This window comes from Danio rerio, chromosome 12 (assembly GCF_052040795.2).
Source record: "Danio rerio strain M-AB ecotype USA chromosome 12, GRCz13ab, whole genome shotgun sequence".
NCBI classification, from domain to species: Eukaryota; Metazoa; Chordata; class Actinopteri; order Cypriniformes; family Danionidae; genus Danio; species Danio rerio.
The window spans coordinates 50290875-50312500 of NC_141032.1; the positions used below are offsets into that span (position 1 = coordinate 50290875).

Here is a 21626-nt window from a genome sequence, read left to right on the forward strand (position 1 = left end):
ACACTTAGAGGTTTTTGCATTTGAACTCTTCAAATAATGTTTAGAGTTCATTATAGAGCAGAATAAATAGTGTTTGTGACTGAAAGCCTGATTGCCTCTCTCACCTTATTGTTCAGAGGATGATGTTTTGAACTCATGCTGTAGTGTAGTATTATATAACCCAGTGTGATATAATATACCAGGCCAGAGCAGTCGACATACATCAGAGACAGAGCATCTCATGTTTACCACAGTAAAGAGAGTGAGAAACCACAGCGATCAGGAAGACCTACACTCATATAGGAACTCATTCATTTATTCATTTTCCTCCAGCTTAGTCCCTTTATTCATCAGGGATCGCCACAGCAGAATGCTGTAAGCTATATGATATATATGCTATTCCAGCATGTTTTACACTGCGAATGCCCTTTTAGCTGCAACCCAGTACTGGGAAACCCCTATAGACAATCATTCACACACACACACACTCATACACTACGGCCAATTTAGTTAATCAATTCCCCTACAGCACATGTGTTTGGACTGTGGGGGAAACCCACGCCAACACAGGGAGAACATGCAAACTCCACACAGAAATGACAACTGGTCCAGCCGGAACTCGAACCAGCGACCTTTTGCCATTGCGATGATTAAGGAAGAGCGTCCCAATTGACCTGGATTCAGCCCTGTAGGTTCACTGTGGTTTGTGTTTTAATGTGTTGGTGCTTTGAATAAGTGCAGACCTGCTGACATCATCAAGCCTGAAGAAGCTCCGAATCACTGAGAGAGAGAAAGCAACAGTCTGACGGAGAGATGAAGCCTGTAGAGACACCATATGCCAGAGCTCACCTACACACACACACACACACACACACACACACACACAGAGACAGACAAATACTGAAACACAAAAAAACACACACACAAATACTGAGACTCAAACAACACACACACACACACACACACACACACACACACACACACACACACACACACACACACACACACACACACACACACACACACACACACAAATACTGAGACTCAAACAACACACACACACACACACACACACACACACACAAATACTGAGACTCAAACAACACACACACACACACACACAAACACACACAAATACTGAGACTCAAACAACACACACACACACACAAACACACACAAATACTGAGACTCAAACAACACACACACACACACACACACACACACACAAATACTGAGACACAAACCACACACACAAACATACAACTACACACTTAAGCACAACACCACACACAAATCACCCAGAAAGACACACAAACAATCAAACACACGCACACACACACACACACACACACACACACAAATAGACACAAACCACACACAGAAACACACACATAAACACGAACACACACACACACACACACACACACACAAACTGAGACACAAACCACACACACACAAAAATCACACACACACACACACACAAACCACACACAGAAACACAAACATAAACAAACACACAGAAACACAAACACACACACAAATACTGAGACACAAATAACACACACACACACAAATACATATACTACACACTTAAGCACAATGCCAAACACACAATCACACAGAAACACACACACACAAATCCACACACAGAGATAGAGAGAATCACACAAATTCAGACACAAACCACACAAACACACACACAACTACACACTTAAGCACAATGCCAAACACACAATCACACAAATACAAAGACACAAACCACACACACACACACACACACACACACAGATGGTGAGAGAAAGAAACATACAAACACACACACAAACATACAACTACACACTTAAGAACAATAAAAAAATACAGACACACACACACACAAACACAGAGAGACACACAAAGAAAGACAGACACACAGACTGAGACAGAGATATTCAGACACATACACATGAAGCTACACAATTAAGCACAACACAACCCCACACACACTTTAACATGCACACAAACAATTAAAACATGCACATACGCAAACACACTCATACTTTCACAAACAAATACAGTCACAATCACACACACACACACACAGAGACACATGCAGAGACACACACATACACAACTACACAGTTAAGCACAACACAGCACACACACTTAAACATGCACGCACACACAAATACTTAAAACACAAAGACACAATCACACTCACACACTTTCTCTCTCTCTCTCTCTCACACACACACACACACACACACACACACACACACACACACACACACACTCTCTCTCCCGTCTCCTGTGGTGTCCATATGGCTCTCTGCCCCCCCGCTCCACATGAATCAACATGAGCAATGCATGCTGGGACGGAGCTCACACAGGCTGTGAATATTAAGAGCGGAGCAGGTGAAATGCCAGAGACACACTGCTGTCCTGCCCTCAGTAGGGAACATCACAGCGCTGTAGTGCACACTGCACACGCTCTTAAAGAGACAGTACACTCATACTGCAGACACCGACTAATAGACACAGGGAGAAATACAGGACGTCTGTCACATCTCCGAGCATGACTGAACAGAGCATGTTGATGAGATCCAAGACCTGTGAGGAGATGATGACAACCAAGACTTCTAGAGGTCTCCATGATCCTGGACCAGGCTGTATCCTGAGCTGCTGCTGTGGTGGTGGTCATGGAGGAGTGGAGAGCATTAGACTGATTCCTGTAAGACTCCAGTGACAGACGAGTCCATGCATTGATTTTGAAGGGTCAGCCTGTCCACCAGCCGGTGACCTCTCTCTCCTGCAGCTTCTCCAGCGTCTAGACTGCAGCTCTGCACAAGATGTTTGGCCAGAGGAGAAATGGTGGTCTCCAGCTGAGCCTGCTTTCTGGACAGGTTTTTTTTTATCCTTCACTTTGGCCAGTAGGTGAAGTTTGTTCCACCACCGGCTTGCTTGGTTTGGGACTTGTGGAGCAGGGCATGGATGGATTTGCTCTTCAGTGTTTGGACTCTCAGTATTGAATATTAAACCACACTGAACTGAAAACTGGACTGACACAGTTTCAGTCTACTAGAATAGGGGTGTCCAAACTCGGTCCTGGAGGGCCGGTGTCCTGCAGAGTTTAGCTCCAACTTGCCTCAACACACCAGCCAGAACAGTTCTAGTTAGCCTACGAAAAGCTTGATTGGGGTTGGATATAAACTATGCAGGACACCAGCCCTACAGGGGGGGTATTCCAGAAAGCTGGGTTAACTTACCAACTGCTAAACCCTGAACTCTCGGTTGATTGACCCAAAACCTGTTTACCAGTTAAAACAGACAAACTCTGGAACATAGCAACTTACTCTCTGAAGATAACCTCCTCCGGAGCAGGTTATCTTCAGAGAGTAGGTTGCTGTGGCTACTTAACATACCCCAGAAGTTACCTCAGATTTTGCAACCAAAAGTAGAGGTTAAATAATAATTTTACACTAAAAATAAATGTCAATAAAGAAAAAATTTAAATAAATTTTAATAAATGAAATTAAATAACAATTCATTAATTAATTTCAAATAAATAAAATAAAATATTCTACAAAAAATAAATAATTTTTTTAATAAATTAAAATAAATTGATAAATTAAAATAAATTAATTAAATGTAAATAAATTAAAAATGAATGAAAAAAGTTGGCATTTAAACAAATAATTTTACCATGAAAATAAATGTCAATAAAGAACAATTAAAATAAAATTTAAATCAATGTAAAATGAATAACAATTAATTAATTTCAAATAAATAAAATAAAATATATTACAATAAATAAATATTTTTTCAATAAATTAATAAATTAAAATAAATTAATTAAATGTTAATAAATGAATGAAAAAAGTTGGCATTTAAACATAAATAATAATTTTACAATGAAAGTCACAGCAAGAAGGTCTCTGGTTCGAGTCGCAGCTGGGTCAGTGGTCATTTCTGTGTGGAGTTTGCATGTTCTCCCTGTGTCCTCCGGGTGCTCCGGTTTCCCCCACAGTCCAAACACATGCGCTATAGGGGAATTGATGAACTAAACTGGCCATAGTGTATGGGTGTGAATGTGAGAGTGTATGGGCATTTCCCAGTATTGGTTTGCGGCTGGAAGAGCATGCACTGCATTAAACATATGCTGGGTAAGTTGGAGATTTATTCCGCTGTGGCGAAGCCTGATTAATGAAGGGACTAAGCTGAAAATAAAATGAATGAATGAATGAATGCAGACACGATATTTTCACCATGCAGTTGTTTTATTCTTCAGATTTTAGGATGATTTGTAGAGTTTTCAAATATATTTGCTTATTTAAATTTCATGTTTACATAATTAGACAAACAAATTGAATCTTTCTTATTTTATAAAGGTTACTTACTGCTTTTTCTTCTTACTATTTATTTTTTTCATTAAGACTTTTCTTTTTAATAAATTTTTATTTTTATTTGAGTTACTTTAGTCAATTGTAAATGCTTTTTCAAATACTGTGAGATACTATCTACTTATCAAGACTTAATAAGTCTTAATAAGTCTTAAGACTTATTATTATCTTAGGATCTTATTTCCATTAAGATAGTATGTCACGGTATTTGAAAAAAGCATTTACAATTGACTAAAATATCTCAAATAAAAATAAAAATTGATAAAAAATAAAAAATAAAAAAAAGCCAACACACCCAACTACCTGACTAAAACATAAAAAATGTCAATTATATTTAGGTATCCTTAGGTTTTTTTACATTTTCAAAAATAATAATATATAAAATAATAATAATAATTTTTTTATTAACATTTAAAGTCCCCAAGAAATCAAAACCAACAATATGATTCTGTTAGCTCACATTGCTAGTTTTGTGGTGAGCAATTCATCTGTGTATGGAATTAAGAAAAACAATAGTTTGCTCTTGTAATCTTTAATTGAAATCTGCAAAAGCTCTTCCTGTTTGTTTTCAGTTAAGTTCTCAGATAAGGGCTGTCTGAGATATTGGGCGGGGTTAACATATTTAACCACGCCCCTCCAGCTGTCAGTTTTGACATCTAACAGAAATGGTGAGGAGGAGGAGTCTGTTGGTTTGTAATAACTCTCCTAAAACCCTTTTCCCCATCTTTCTGAATGAAATGTCTATTTACTACATCCAATCAGCTGTCAGGAGAAAAAACAAGCCACGCCCACTGTTAACTCATTTAACATTCAGTTTCTTTAGGAACTATGCACAATATCAAAAGAATAACGATCAGAGCTTCTGGTTCATTGGGCCTTTAATATTTTTTTGTAAAATAAAAAATTATATATATATATATATATATATATATATATATATATATATATATATATATATATATATATATATTTTTTTTTTTTTTTATATATATAATTTTTTAAAGCATTAAAACAAATCTGAAATAAACTAATAAAATGATTAAATTTGAAAAAAAAAAAGATTTTAAAAAATCTATCAAAAATATAATAGCAAAAACTAAATTATTAAATTTTTTTAAATGTAAATTAATAATTTGTGATATTCAAATATTGAAAAAATGACTTTTAAAAACTTTCTTGATGAATAACACAAAAAACTAAAACAACTGACAAAAAAATAAATTGATAAAAATAATAAATTAATTAAACCATTAAAAAATAACTATATATTAAAACTTTAATAACACCTTAACCATGCAGAAAAACAACACCGAGCTGCAGACACAGACATTTTCTCCCCCGCTTATTTTATTCCTCAGATTTTGGGATGAAAAAGAAACACAGTCATGCATTCACAGGGAACACACAGACTCTGAAGAATAATACCTCCAGCACAAACCCCGTCTGTGAACGGTGATCCACAAGTGTTTTACTGGTGTGCGTGTGTTTCAGCTCTGTTCTCCTTTACTTTGGGCCTAGCATGTCATGAGGTCGAACCCACTCCTCAAACTGCTGCTCGTTCAGGAATCCCAGCTTCAGCGCCGCCTCTTTCAGAGTCGAACCGTCTTTATGAGCGGTTTTCGCAATTTTTGCGGCTTTATCATAACCTGCAGTCACAGACAGAATATGATATCAGAGATGACACACACACACAAAACGCGCAGTACAGTGGACCGCAACGTGAAGCAGACGCTTTACAAAAGTTGCGTGTAGGGGGGAAACTCGTCGAACTTATGAAATGTGAGGAGATTTGCATTATGAAATTACATTAGCTTACTAATAACCTGTGGGGGTGGGCTGGGGCCACATACTTTGAGGAGCACTTTAAGAGTGTTTCCTAAAAAATAATTATATTTTTAATTTTTAATTATAATTATATAAGTCATAATAAGTCCTATTTTTTATTGTTTATTTCATGAATAAAAGCTGTTTTTAATTTAAATAAAAATAGGGTCAGTATTATTAGCCTCCTTAAAAAAATATTTACAGTATATTTTTGATTTACACAACAAATCAGTTACAAAACAATTCGACTAATTATTTTAACTTTCGTAGTTAACTGATAAAGTCTAAATTACACTTTAATCTGAATAAAAGACTATAAAATACTTAAAGGGACTTTGTCTGAATACGACTGTCTTGCAAAATAACTAGTAAAATGTTCTGCACTGACTGTCAGCATGGGGAAGATAAAAAAGTAGATATTAAATGAGTTAGTTAAACTATTATGTTTAAAAATGTGCTGTAAATAAATCATGTGTTGAAGACGCAAATCAAAAATGAATGAAGGCAAAACTAAACGAGTTAAATGTGACTGAAAACTACATCTGATCAATGTTCAACATCAACATCTGTTCTTTGGTATTTGCCGACTGTTTGTAAATTCAAGACTGCATTTCCTAACGTTAAACTATGTACACTATATTACTGATTAATAATGGTCTCTGCTTAGCCGAGGATTTCCTATATTAACTGTGTTAAAATCGTTATTGAAAACAGAAGTCTAATATCATCAATTTTGACAGTGTTTCACAACATGAACATGACTGAAGTTTAATCTTTTTATTACCTGTGTCAATTTGGGCGTCAACTGACGAATGCGGGGAACTGATGCGCGCAGCACCGTCACAGAGAGAGCAAGTGTCGCGAAAACAGAGGGAGTGCGAGGGAGCGATTGCGCGTGACACCTAAATACTTCTGCGTCAAACGCCGGCGTATGCTACGGCGCTGACGCATAGCCCTTCGCCGTGGTCGTCGCTGAAGTGCACCTCTCAAAAAATGTAACTACACGTCGCAATGACGCGTAGCGTAAGCTCTGTGATTGGTCGGCTTGGTATCAATGACGAGTCTGGGCGGGGCCGAGAGCCGTGTGAATGGTGCGAGCCTGATGGAGCGATTGTTTACAAGTCCCGTAAAGGAGCTCCGGACGGAAAGTTTTGTTTTGTGTTTACCTCATAGTTAAAGTTGTTGCACGTCCGCCGGTTCCTGCCTCAAAATGAGCGAGTTTGAGCCACTTTTACATCCCGGAAGTGTTCAGGAAAAGCAAAACAGCAGAGAAGAAACTCGACACAGAGGAACATTTACACCTCACTACCAACTAGTGTTTCGGAAGTGTAAATGTAGACCGACAGAGACAGCAGCAGAAGTATAAATGCACAGCCACGCGCATCGCATGCGCCGTGGGTTACGCCGGTCACTTGACGCAGAAGTATAAACCAGGCTTAAAGCCCGCGAGAGAGGCATTCCTCTTCCTTTGAGCCCTCAAATGTGTCATTAAGTTTGCCATGTTTCCCTCTTACACGCAACTTTTGTAAAGACAGTTGCTGTAAGAATCCTTGCTTGTAAAATACGCTTTAGAATGCTTAGTTTAAGCAAATTGGATGAACGTGATCACGCGTGTAGATCTGAAGAGTGTCGCTCTCGCTCACCGAAAACCAGGCTGAATGCGCTGTACTAGGCCTACGTTGCGTGCGTCTGTTCCCAAGCGACAATAACAAACGCCTGATATCGCCTGTCAGTATTCCTCAAAGTTGTTTAGGATTAAATGTTTAGTTATACTGTGACACAACGCCTATGTGTGCCTTATTTCATGCACTCCTTTGATGCTTCTTAGGTCCTTGCCGCAGCACCGAAATTAGGCACCGAAATTCATTCGCTGATTTAATACCAGTATATACCGGTTAACAAGGTATAGGGTTGTAACAATATACCGGTATGACGGTTTACCACGATTTGAACGTGCACGATTATCATACCATGAACAATTGCATATCAACGGTTTTAACCCTTAAAGACCGAGACAGTCGCCCGCGGCTAAAAATAAGTATTGCTCTTAAATGTTTAATAACTTTTGATCCGCTGATCCGATTCATACAATTCAAAGATTGGCATAAAGAAGAGAATCTCAGCTTTCCAGTGCTGTATTTCAGAGGCTCCGGAATCAGTGCGGTTACGTCATCAAAATTTGACCACGCTGATTTGACAAAGAAACGCTCGTCACTGTGTCTCCGGACAAACCAGACATGATACATTGATGCATTGTCCCTCCTCCATGCCCAGATTGGTTCAAACTTGCTATATCACAACCAATAAGCATAGGTTTCGCTTTTGTTTGTGGACCAAACAATGAGCTTTTTGAACAACACAGAATGAGAGATAGGCATACATTTATGCGCGGCTAAATAAAACGCAAAAAAAAAGTTTTGCATGAAATAATTCTCATACTAAGTACTTTTGCATGCACAGCAGCACAGAAACATGACAAAACAGTGACACAGCAAAGACGAACTGCTGCTCTTGCTGTTTTCAAAAGACGCAAATGAAGGTGCAGCTGTTTGTCTGCATTGCAGACAACCAAATCCAAATCCATATCCACAGACAACTAGATCCATGCTGGCACATAAAACCTAAGGATGTTCCATATTGAATCTAGTTTCGTTATGTAACTATTTATAGTATAGTAAATATTTATATCTATTTTTTTACTGAGGATTTGCACCATGTTTATTTGGACTTTATTTGGACTTTGACACATTATTTATTATTTTCTTATTTTTTTATTTGTTCATTGTAAGTGGTGTTGTTTATAGTAACTGAAAATATATTATTTGGAAAAAGTCAAATTTGCTTCACTGTTCTATTATTTTGTAACATTTGTAACATACCGTATACCGCGAAACCGTCAAACCGTGGTATTGTTTTAGACGATTATCATACCGTAAAAAATTCATACTGTTACAACCCTACCAAGGTACCAGTGCTATAATGGCACTGCATTTCGGTACCCAACCCTAATCTTTAGGTTTTCATTTATATTATTTCATTTTATTTTATTCTTAAAATCAAGTGTTTATTATTAGAGTGGCATCCCATACTCCTCTTCTGTCTTTAAATGCGCTGCTAAGGTTTCTCAGTAACACCATTGCAAATCCTTCTTTATAAGTATTTTGAATGTGCAATTGCTTTATTTAAATAAAAGAACGTCCAAGAGAAAGCTATTTAGTTTCTTATGAGTATATTTACACTAGCAGTGGAATTTATAGCGATGCGACGGGGCGCCTCCTGAAATCTTGCCTAGGGTGCCAATTGGTTAGGGCCGGGTCTGTTTGAACGTATTGTACTGTAATTTAAGAAATCTCATTTTGAGATTTTAAGTAACCAATTAAACAAATTTTCATACAGGTATTAGTGTCTATGAGATTATTTATTTTCCCCCAAACTTCTCCAGCACTATAGTGCTGTTTTCCAGACCATCTAAACCAGGGGTGCTCAGTCCTGTTCCTGGAGATCTACTATCCTGTACAGTTTAGCTCCTACCCTGATCAAACCCACCTGAACCAATCAATTAGGACCTGAAATCCACTTGATAATTACAGACAGGTGTGTTTGATAAGGGTTGCAACTGAAATCTGCAGGAAGGTAGATCTCCAGGAACAGGATTGGCCATCCCTGATCTAAACTGTGTGAATGTGAGCGCCCTCTGCTGGGTGTTACCTATATGTGGATTGAGAGCGGTGACCAGCATCAGAGACTCGCTCATCAGCTTGTTGATCCTCTCGGTGTTCGCCTCGATGCCGACCACGCAGTTATTAGTGAAGGAGACCGAAGCATCGCCCAGCAGCCTGGCCGAGTTCAGCACATTCTTAATCTGAAAACACACACAATAAAGCTTCATGAAAATAGGGGGAAAATCTATCATCAGCAATCATTTGATCCACCTATTATTAAGCACATTTTGAAACACTGAACTAAAAATGCATCGTCCACATTCACATTCGACATTGTGCAATGCAGAATTGGCCGACATCGCTCAACCCTAATATGGGCGTTGTAAACATGCACCCTAAATGCAGTAAATGTGTGGCTGCAGTGAAGAGGAGTTTCAGATTAGTAGTTTTTAAATGCAACTCACGATCATGGGCTTGAACACATTGAGCTCGAAGTGTCCATTGCTTCCCCCGACAGTAACGGCCACATGATTCCCCATCACCTGAGCGGCCACCATAGTCATGGCCTCACACTGCGTCGGGTTCACCTTACCTGGAACAGGTGACAGTGTGTGATTAATAGCAGATCATTAAAGAGAACTCAAAACACACACACATCTGTGATTCTAATGAGTTGAATGTCAAATTATAGGGTTTTTTTGGTGAGTTAGGAGGTAAAGGAGACCCATTGTGCCAATTTTTACAAAATGAAAAGTCTCTGATGTCCCTAGAGTGAATAGTGAAGTTTCAGCTCAATATTGCACACAAATACTGCTTCATACCTCTCTAAAACTGACCCTTTTAGGCTTTGATCCTAATTGTGGCATTTTGGTGACTGTCGCTTTAAATGCAAATGAGATTATGCTCTTTTCAAAAGAGAGCAGAGCTATAAACGCCTGTGTCAGCATAGTGGCAGACTGAAAACCGCACTAGTATTCTCAGTGCTGGTCAGGTGTGCTTCAGTGTGAGTGTGTGCTTCAGTCAGTCTATGGAGACTCCTGTCGCCGTTCATTTGCGCTTCATCTAAAACTCCACAACTATACTCCTCTTAGTCTATGCTGACATTATCTTCAGCAGCTCAAACACTCTAATGGCGAATGGACAGACGGCTGCTTCTCACTCAGGGCTGCTGTTTATGCTAATGAGGGAGAGATGGGCACTAGTGGGCGGGGCTTTCCCCCTTTAATGACACATACACAGGGAGAAAGCCAATCAAAGCGTTTCTGTTTTTATCAAGTCTGATTATAAACAATACAATTAATTAATGTTTACCATTAGAAGCTGGTTTTATTCACACACTGCTGACACACAACTGAGTTTAAACCCCTTAATGCAATTATAAATCATCTAACTTGAAATTCTACATCATGTCTGATGTCCTCGGTAATCCTCTGATTGGCTGTCTGGCCTGTCACTCACCGGGCATGATGCTGGATCCGGGTTCGTTCTCTGGCAGGATGAGTTCTCCAAGACCCGAACGAGGCCCAGAGCCGAGGAAGCGGATATCATTGGCGATCTTCATCATGCTCACGGCCACAGTGTTCAGAGCGCCGCTCAGCTCCACCAGAGCATCATGAGCCGCCAGAGCCTCGAACTTATTGGCTGCGGTCACGAACGGAAGACCTGCCAATGGAAAGAGGAGGAAGGCTGAATACACACACAAACACACTAGATGGCGCAAAGATTTGTGTCAAAACTATTTCTAAATTCAGTTCTAATTTCCAGCAAACGAATAAATGAACAATAATAACGAAGTGTGCTCAAAAACCTGAGTTATATCCTAAAACACATGCTGTGCCCCATATGGTCTAAAACAGGTGGACAAATCTAAGCTAGTTTTTAATAAAACAAATATAAATATGGATATAATAAATAATACTGCTAATAATAATAACATTAAGTGATTTTTCATATTTATTTAGGCTAGAAAATAACATGTTTTGTAATATTTTAATCCTTTATATTTATATTCTATATCTATTCTTATTATATCCTATATATATCCTTAATATTTACATTTTTTCATATGTAAAGATATTTGCCTATTGCTCTCTTGTGTGTATTAAGCAGTGTGTAAGCAAGGGGCAACTCTGCACTGGAGTTTAGACCGGCTTTGTTTTGGTCTAATGAAAAATCTATTATAGTTTCTCAAAATAGCAACGTGCCAGCGGTCCGCCTCAGAACGCCTTCCTTTATAGAGCAGAACACCTATGGACGCACATATGAGCGCTAATGCATTTGCTATTTAAACAGTTTGGCGCAACGCCTCAAAACGACTCTTGCGCCAAGCTGAACTAGCAAACTACTATTGCGTCGCGCCTTGCGCCACACTGCGCCGGGTGTTTGATAGGGCCCTTCATATCCACAGAAACAAAAGATCTCCAAAAATGCCTTTTTAAGAAATCAGTGTTTTTGAAACTAATGAAGACAGCAGAAGTCCATTAGCCTGATAGGTTTGCTCTGCCAAAATATTTTAAATGTTGCTTAAAATAAAATATATTGTGTTCAATGGGGAAAACGTTGCTGTTTTCTATCCAGATATTTAAAAAGATGATATTTCAGAGCAGTACTTTGATATCTTTGTCTATGGTTATCAAATCGTCAGAATCTTACACCGTCCCATGCCTACCTGTAAGTGCAGACACTTTATCTGCCACCTTCTCTGCAAAGCCGATGCGCGTGTTGAGTCCAGTGCCGACTGCGGTTCCTCCTGCTGCCAGCTCATACACACGCGGCAGAGACGCTTTCACGCGCGCAATACTGTACTTCACCTGCTGCACGTACCCGCCAAACTCCTGCACAAACGCACACACATAACCATTTACAGTCAATCTGTGCAGAGTGGGTCTACCTCTTTCAAGTTGTGGCTCAGTAAAACTCAGCAAAAAGACACTCCATTTACAATGAATACGGTACCATTTACAGAATAAGAAACGTTAATTTTCTAAAATATGGGAACCATTCATAAGGTGGAGAGGCTCTGTTCAGTGGAGAGGCTGAACAGAGTCGTCTGATGGGGATACTGGTTAAAGTTAGAGCTTATGCCAGCTCCATGTTTGGCCTAAAATGTATTGTTTTTGGATGAGTGATTTCTGTTGTGTGTGTGTGTGTGTGTGTGTGTGTGTGTGTGTGTGTGTGTGTGTGTAGTTGTACCTGTCCGAGCGAGAGCGGCACGGCGTCCTGTGTGTGTGTGCGGCCGATCTTTATGATGTCTTTGAACTGTTCAGCTTTGGCAGCGAGAGCATCATGAAGCGTCTGAAGGCCCGGCAGGAGAACCTCGTGAACCTCTTTAGCAGCAGCGATGTGCATGGCTGTGGGGAACGTGTCATTGGAGCTCTGAAACACACAACAACGCATTTACAAACTGAATTATTAGCCTTTTAAGATTTTTTATGTGCTTCCCAAGTGCTGTTATTACATACGCTTTAATAACTCACTTCTAATAACGGATTTCTTTGATCTTTGTCATGATGACAGTAAATAATATTAGACTAGATATTCTTCAAGACACTTCTATACAGCTTAAAGTGGCATTTAAAGGCTTCACTAGGTTAATTAGGCAAGTTAGGGTATCTGGTAACGCGTTTACAAGTTTGTTTGTGTGTGTGTGTGTGTGTGTGTGTGTGTGTGTGTCTGTGTGTTTGGTTAAATGTATGTGTTTGTGTGTGTATGTTGTGTATCTGGTTGTATTGAGTGTGTATATTTGTGTGCATGTCTGGTTGTAGGCGTTTATGGTTGTGTGTTTGGTTGAATGTACATGTCTGTGTTTTTGTATGTGTATGTTTTGTTTCTGGTTGTATGTGTGTTTTTGAGTGTATATTTGTATGTGTATGTGGTTGTGTGCTTGTGTGTGTGTTGCGTTTCTGGTTGCATGCGTGTCTTTAAATGTGTTTATTTGTGTGTGTGTGGGTGTGTCTGGTTGTATGTGTGTGTGTGTGTGTATGTTGGTGTGTTTGTGTATGCATGTTGTGTATCTGGTTGTATGCTTGTATATTTGTGGGTGTATCTGGTTTTGTGTGTGTGTGTGTGTGTGTGTGTGTGTGTGTGTATTTGTGAGTGTATGTGGTTTTGTGTGTGTGTATTGTGTATCTTGTTGTATTTGTGTGTTTAAATGTTTATAATTGTGTGTGTGTGTATGTTGATGTGGTTGTATGTGTGTTTTTTTGAGTATGTATATTTGTGTGCATGTCAATTTGTATGTGTGTGTGTGTGTGTGTGTGTGTGTGTGTGTGTGTGTGTGTGTGTGTGTGTGTGTTTGTAACCTGGCTCTTGTTGACGTGGTCATTGGGATGAACGGGGTCTTTGCTGCCCAGTTTTCCTCCCAGCATCTCGATGGCTCTGTTACTGATCACCTCATTGACGTTCATGTTAGTCTGAGTTCCGGATCCTGTTTGCCAAACAACCAGCGGGAAATGATCATCCAGCTTCCCAGACTCCACCTGGAGGAAAACAAAAACACACAAATTAATTGCATCCAAAATGATTGTATTGTATTGACATAATGTGGGTGTGTGTGTGTTGTATGTATATATATATATATAAATATAAAAAAAATATATATATATATATATATATATATATATATATATATATATATATATATATATATATAAATATATACACACACACACACGCATATGTATATTTGAGAATGTTTATTTATATTTAGATAGAAATGAAATACATATAAATATAGATAAATATTATTATACAATATAATTTTTACTTTATTAAAATGTTATATTTTAATGTATTTATTAAAAATTATTTTATGCATCTTATAATGAAAATTAGCAACATCTAATACCATAACAAAGGCTATTTTCTCCACTAACTGTGTATTGTTTTTTGACAAAATAAATAAAAAAGTTATTACTAGCTCGAGTAGCTGGAGAACATCAGGTTGTTTTTAATAACAATACAGGTTGCCAGATTATCAGAAATCCAGCATTATGGATTAATCACCTCATCAGCAGCTTTCATGATGGCGTCTGCGATCTTTGGGTCCAAACCGTAATCTTTATTGACTTCTGCAGCAGCTTTCTTCAGGATACCGAAAGCTCTGATCACCTGAATCTGCAGAGATAAAAGAAAAAATACATTTCCTCTGAACCAAAGATAAATATTAGTAAATATCTTCTAAAAATAGAAGTAAATATCTTGGAAGAATAAATCAAGAAGAGAAGGGCGAGTAAATAAGGGTAAAGTTGGTTTCATATTTGCATATGCATTCATTTTTGAATAGTGACTATTTGCCACTTTGAATATTTAATCTAATATTGCATCCAAGAATGACTTCAAAACAACATTAGCACTATTTAACTGACTGTGAACAATGTTGTACTTAAGTCATTGGCTGCTCATATTATTTCTCTATTTGGAATTTGCCAAGAACACTTTTCTAAAGTGATATTATGAAGGTGAAAATCTAAATGTGCAAACATAAAACCAACCTCAATATAAATAATGAGGAAACTTTCATTCTGGAAGTGAGCTAAATTGAGGTAAAGTTGGTTTTTATATTCGCACATTCGTTCAACTCGTGACATGCTCCCTATATTGTTTACCACGCGACTTTGAATATTCAGTCTGAAATGGCATGACTTCAAAACAACATTAGCACTATTGAATTAACTGTGAACAGTGTTGATAGTTATTAGCTGCTAATATGATTTCCCCACTTAGAATTTGCAAAGAATCATTTTCTGAAATGATATAAAGGAGGTGAAAGTCCAAATGTGCAAATACAAAACCAACTTTACCTCAATTTAAATAATGAGGAAATGTTCAATCTGGTAAAGTTGGTTTTTATATTCTCAAATTTGTTCAGACAACTTATGAAACGCTCCTCTATATTGTTTACCACGCTACTTTGATTATTCAGTCTGAAATCACATGCAAGTATGACTTCAAAACAACATTAGTACTACTTGACTATGAACAGTGTTGTACTTTGATAGTCGTTGGCTGCTAATATGACTTCCCTATATACAACTCGCAAAGAACACGTTTCTGAAATTATATCAAGTCAGAATGTGTGAATATAAAACCAACTTCACCTCAGTGTATAAATAATGAGGAAATGTTCATTCTGGAAGTGAACTAAATTGAGGTAAAGTTGGTTTTTATATTCGCACATTCGTTCAGACAACTCGTGACATCCTCCCTATATTGTTTACCACGTTATTTTTAATATTCAGGCTGAAATGGCATGACTTCAAAACAACATTAGCACTATTTGATTAACTGTAAACAATGTTGTACTCTACTTTGATAGTCATTGGCTCCAATGATTTCCTTATTAGAAGCAAAGAGTGCTTTTCTGCAATTACATGAATAAGGATAATGTTTAAATGTGCGAATATGAAACCAACTGCACCCCAATGTGAAATATTCCTCTAATATTAGTGATAAATCACCGGCATCCTCTCCGTGACTCCTCCGATCCTGAAGTTCATGGTGGATCTGACAGTCTGAGCTCCATAGTATTTATCAGAGGGGACTTTAAGCTCTCCAAATGTGTCCCTCTCAATCCGAAATGCCTCTGAACTGGCCTGAAACAACAACAACAACCAGTAAATCACATTATGAACTCAGAATTATGACCATTTAAATCAATACACATGAGAAACTCGAGTTACAAATCAAAGTTTTCACCCCTCAGAGAAAAACAAATCAACTATTGCCGTCTTTCTACGTACAAACACGCGTGAATGCTATATTTAAAGCGTAGATGATTAATTTAGACGGATAAAATCGCGTTTATACTGTAGTAAATCCACATGTTTTGGGTTTGAGAGTCTGATATCAGTACGCGCGTTGATATGAAGGTCATCTGCTGTCCGTTTGTCCTCCTCATTCGCGCCTCAAACAGCACTCACACTGCGTGATTTACCATTCTGACGGTCTGGTGCCGGAGCCCGGGTGCTGGACAGACGTTGCGAGCTTTGATGGATCTCTGAGCGGCCCGCAGATCTGACAAACTCGCGCTGAAGCGATGCAGGGAGCGAGCGGAGCGGTACATGGCGACCGGGGGCGGAACTACTGCTCTCCAACCAGAGGCGAGAATCGGGGGGCGGACGCTTATTACTGAAACACTACACGCTCTTCTGCTGCTGTCACGGGGACACAATTAGTGGAGACACCCATGCAGTCAGCCTTCAACAAAATATAGTGCATATGTAGTCCTACTAAATCTATGGTTCAACAGCCTGAAATAGAAGTTTTTTGAAAGTCTCATGAAATTAAATGAAATTAAAGTGTTTAGATGTTAGTATCAGTTAGTTTTTAGGATGTCTTGTGCGCACCAAAACAGTGACAACATTCGCGTTTATGAGATATCAAACTGATATAGACGTGTAAAGCTTGGAGTTTATCATTTGTTGTTGTTTCTTTTCCCTCTATATTATTTCTTTACACTTAAAGAGATATGCTTGTTTCGTTTTCCTGTTATTGTATACGTTTGGCAATAAAAAAAACCGAATTAGTTTTTTCAACTGAAATATCTGAAGAAAAACATAGAAATGTTAGAATTAATTAACAATATATAAAATAAAAATGTCATTAGGATATATAAACAAACGCATTATTATTAAAAAAACTAATAATTAGAGTATGTATTTAGTACCATAAAACAAGCTGTTTATATAAAACCAAATGAGGAATTTAGCTGCACATATTTTGTTTTTAATAAATCAGGCATCATGTTTTTTTTTAATTCAGGACTTTAGTTATGTAAGTGATAAACCTCGTTGTTTTTCTCATCGCTCTTCGGGATGGACCAATCACAGCCGTCTGTAATCAATGCGCTGCAATGTTCGGAAGCGAGATTTCCGTGCCAGATTTCCACGTTAAATTATTATTATTATTCATTCATTTTTTTTTTCAAGCTTAGTCCCTTTATAAATCTGGGGTCGCCACAGCGGAATGAACCGCCAACTTATCCAGTATATGTTTTGCGCAGCGAATGCCCTTCCAGCCATCACTGGGAAACACCCATACAGACTCATTTACACTCATACACTACAGACAATTTAGTTGATCAGTTCCCCTATAGCGCATGTGTTTGGCCTGTGAGGGAAACCGGAGTACCCGGAGGAAACCCACAACAACACGGGGAGAACATGCAAACTCCACACAGAAACACCAACAGCCGAGGCTCGAACCAGCGACCTTCTTGCAGTGAGGCGATTGTGCTACCCACTACTATTATTTTTATTATTATTATTATTATTATTATTATTATTATTTTGTTGTTGTTGTTTTTGTTGTTATGAGCCTCGGCTGGGTCAGTTGGCGTTTCTGTTTGGAGTTTGCATGTTCTCCCTGGATGCTGTATAAGTTGGTGGTTCATTCCGCTGTGGGGACCCCAGATTAATAAAGGGCCGAAAAGAAAATTAATAAATGAATGAATGATTATTATTATTGACAATTAATATTATGGGCAGTTGTTGTTGTTACTATTATTAACAAATAATGATAATAATTATATTAATAATAATTATGTGCATGCTATATATTATATTATGCCTAAAATAATGATCGACAAATGATCGGTGAACAAATATGCATATTTTTATTGTGTTTTGGGAGACTGGGGGTGTAAAATGGCCCAGTTGGGCTATTAAATTTATTTATTTGTATTTAATTCATTGTGTATGTCATTGTTTAAACCCTTGGCAGGTCTGTAATCTATTCTGAATTTTGTTTAAATAAATCTTTAAACATTAATATTTATGATAAAGTAGTTTGTCAACCATCACTTACTATAAAACATATCATATAATTATATAAATCTAATACTAATTCTAAATAATTATAAAAATTAATTAATAAAGTATTCCAGAGCTGGAAGGGCATCCGCTGTGTAAAAACTTGTTGGATAAGTTGGTGGTTCATTCCGCTGTGGCGACCCCAAATTAATAAAGGGACTAAACCGACAAGAAAATGAATAAATGATCATAAAGTAATTATATACATTATAGGTAGAAAGCGTCTTTTCTGTTGTATTATGATATTAATGGCCACATCCGCCAGATGGCGACAACATACAGATAAAAATAAGTCACAATCAAAACATTGAGTCGCTTGATTTTAGATTAGAATATTCACTCAGATGTGCTTTCGAAATTATATATACTATACTTCTCATTATTATCAATCATGTGGATTGTTTTAATCATGCATTTACCTGAATGTTGAATAGATGCCAATTTTAATTGCTTATTATCTTAATTGCCACGTTCTGATCTCGCGTTGTGGCGTGTTTTTAATAAAGTCATGTCTAACATCTCTCGTGTGTGGCAAACATATTGCTGTTGCATATCATATTAAGTTAACATAAGCACAAATATTGTTTTAATGAAGAGTTATTAATTAATTCCGTCAATATTTAGAAAGGAAGATGACTGGATGTACAAATAGGCTATTATAACAAGACAGAATGACGTTTGTGTACAAAAATAATCATATTTAAGTAGCTCAAGGAATTAAGTATGCCTTCTGAGATTATCATATTGTGTGTGTGTGTGAGTGTGTGTGTGTGTCAGTGATTCACTATGATTATCAGTTTCCTATTGGTCTCGTGATCACTGTAAGTCAGCAGTTCTCCTCTAATCACCCGCTAATTGAAACTAACAGTGATCAATAGCATCGAGCTCGGTCTTTCCTTATCAAACCAATAAATGACGAAAGGACAGAAGGGAAACCAATTGAGCTCTGGAATGGGCCCGAAATCACAAAACACATTAAGGCTAAAAGTAGCTCCTCACTTGGGGACTTAAGAGAAAATCTCAAAAATAATGGGCCTAAGTTTGGTTTCAAGAGTATTTCACAAAGTGTTTAAGTGTTAAAACGAGCCCATAACTCTGCGAAAGCCATAAATACTGCCAAAATGAGTTCAGTGTTAGTCCTAAATTTAGTTTTAATAGTATTTCACAAAGTGTTAAAGCTTTAAAACTAGTTCCTAACTCTTTAAAATCCATAAATAATGCAAAAATAAAGCAAAAATAATGAGAGTGCTTGTCCTAAATTTAGTTTTAAGAGTATTTCACAAAGTGTTTTAACTCTAAAGCTACACTGTAAAAAATTTCCAGGTTTTCACAACAAGTTACTGTAATTTTTCACAGTAAATTACATTAGTATCCCTTCACAGTATTTAACTGAAAAATTCACAGTAATATGTTGTATTCATAATTTTATTGTGAAATTACGGCAGGTAGCATGATTACAGCAAATTACTGTGAAAAGGGCTATATCTTTTGCACGTTAGTTATAGAAATTCAAACCTTTTTTAAACTCAACATAGAAATTAATACAAATGAACTTTTAACAGATAATAACAGAATGTTATAGCCCCCAAAACGATTTGGTTACCAACATCTTTTTGATTGTACTGCACCTTTATTTAATTTTATACAGTTAACATTGAATAGGAAATAATATTTAATGAACATAACTGTGTGCTTAGCCAAAACATAATAAACTGGAATAAAAAGTAATTAATTAATGAAACCAAAGACTGTTAAACAGCCAACAATTATTTCAATGTCAGGGTAAATGTCTGCTTTAGACGGTTTCATGAGTATTGGGCACCTGTCATCGCCTGGAGGTCACTAATCTCAGAATTAAATATATATATATAAATTATTATTTTTTTATCTATATAAATAAACCACAGATTAGAGTTTTAAACAACTACATTCTAGCATGAAAAACAGTTAAAACTTCATTTTCGGACGCATATAGAGCCATCGAAGACGGGGCAATTGTCCCAATGTCTAGCCTGAAGACAGGCGCCTCTCGGTGGATAGATGAGTAAAGAGCGCCGTTACCGCCTGGAGGTCATAGATCTCCGCTACCGGCAAAACACACTTAAAATTACACACAATCTTTACTAACAGTCCACAGATTTGAGTTTTGAAGAACTACATTCTCGCATGAAAAAGTGTTAAAACTTTATTTCATTACATATTACAAGCAATATTTATAATATTATGTGCCTTCTCATCCACCATTACAGCTTGATGCAGCTTGGTGCGAAATTAATCCTGGGAGGAAAAAATAATAATTCTCAATACACTCCAAACGAACTTTATTCTTATTGTTAAAGTCAGAGATATGTAATATTTTGAATGTCGAAGAAAATAATTAACTTTATATTTCAATCAATATATTACTCTTGCACTGCTTCGGTGCAGGACTCGTGTGACATTGACTCAGATTCAGATATTTTATCAGACGTGTTCATGAGCTCGAAGTGATCAACAAGCAATTCGTGTACAAGCAGTACACGAACCAAGCAATATGATGAAATATTAATGAATTATATGTTTGCGTCTTACAATATTATACAAAACGGAATCGTTTTCAGGCGAATTCGACTCTTTACTGTTCACTTAAAGGAGCCGAATTCGACTCTTTACTGTTCACTTAAAGGAGCCGATTCATTGAACAGAACTGACTCGACTCGACCGCAAACAAGCGCCATCACCACAGACAACGCCGTCGTCTCTTCACCCAACGGATTCATCCTCGGTAAGTGTTAAAATATGACTTTTGTCCGTTAAATGATTGTTGTATGTGTATTTCTGTATAGTGCGTGTCATTTAACAGGAATTTACCGAGTACTTTAGTTGTACTCGCACGTACAGGGTTTAAGCGCGCCTTTTTTTAAAACAAGAAATTAACGACGCCAGATGGTGATTGTAGTGTTTTCTGAGGTATTAGCATAACGTTAACGTTA

The 21626-nt window shown here is 37.4% G+C and overlaps 1 protein-coding gene and 1 long non-coding RNA gene across 2 annotated transcripts in view; one reads left to right on the plus strand and one right to left on the minus strand.

The window, feature by feature from the left end:
• Positions 1 to 5687: 5687 nt before the first annotated feature.
• On the minus strand, positions 5688 to 16944 carry fh (fumarate hydratase). Its single transcript, NM_200963.1, is given in 10 exon segments — positions 5688 to 6004; positions 9891 to 10044; positions 10309 to 10436; positions 11303 to 11506; positions 12513 to 12678; positions 13037 to 13219; positions 14146 to 14322; positions 14849 to 14959; positions 16303 to 16437; positions 16779 to 16944. Coding segments are annotated over 10 exon segments (1530 nt in total). The 5' UTR covers positions 16908 to 16944; the 3' UTR covers positions 5688 to 5861.
• A 4398-nt stretch (positions 16945 to 21342) lies between these two features.
• Positions 21343 to 21626, plus strand: part of LOC141376892 (uncharacterized) — a 2280-nt gene continuing 1996 nt past the window's right edge. Inside the window, exon 1 of the long non-coding RNA XR_015504727.1 lies at positions 21343 to 21418. This is a non-coding gene — a long non-coding RNA (uncharacterized LOC141376892). The remainder of the gene's footprint in view (positions 21419 to 21626) is intronic.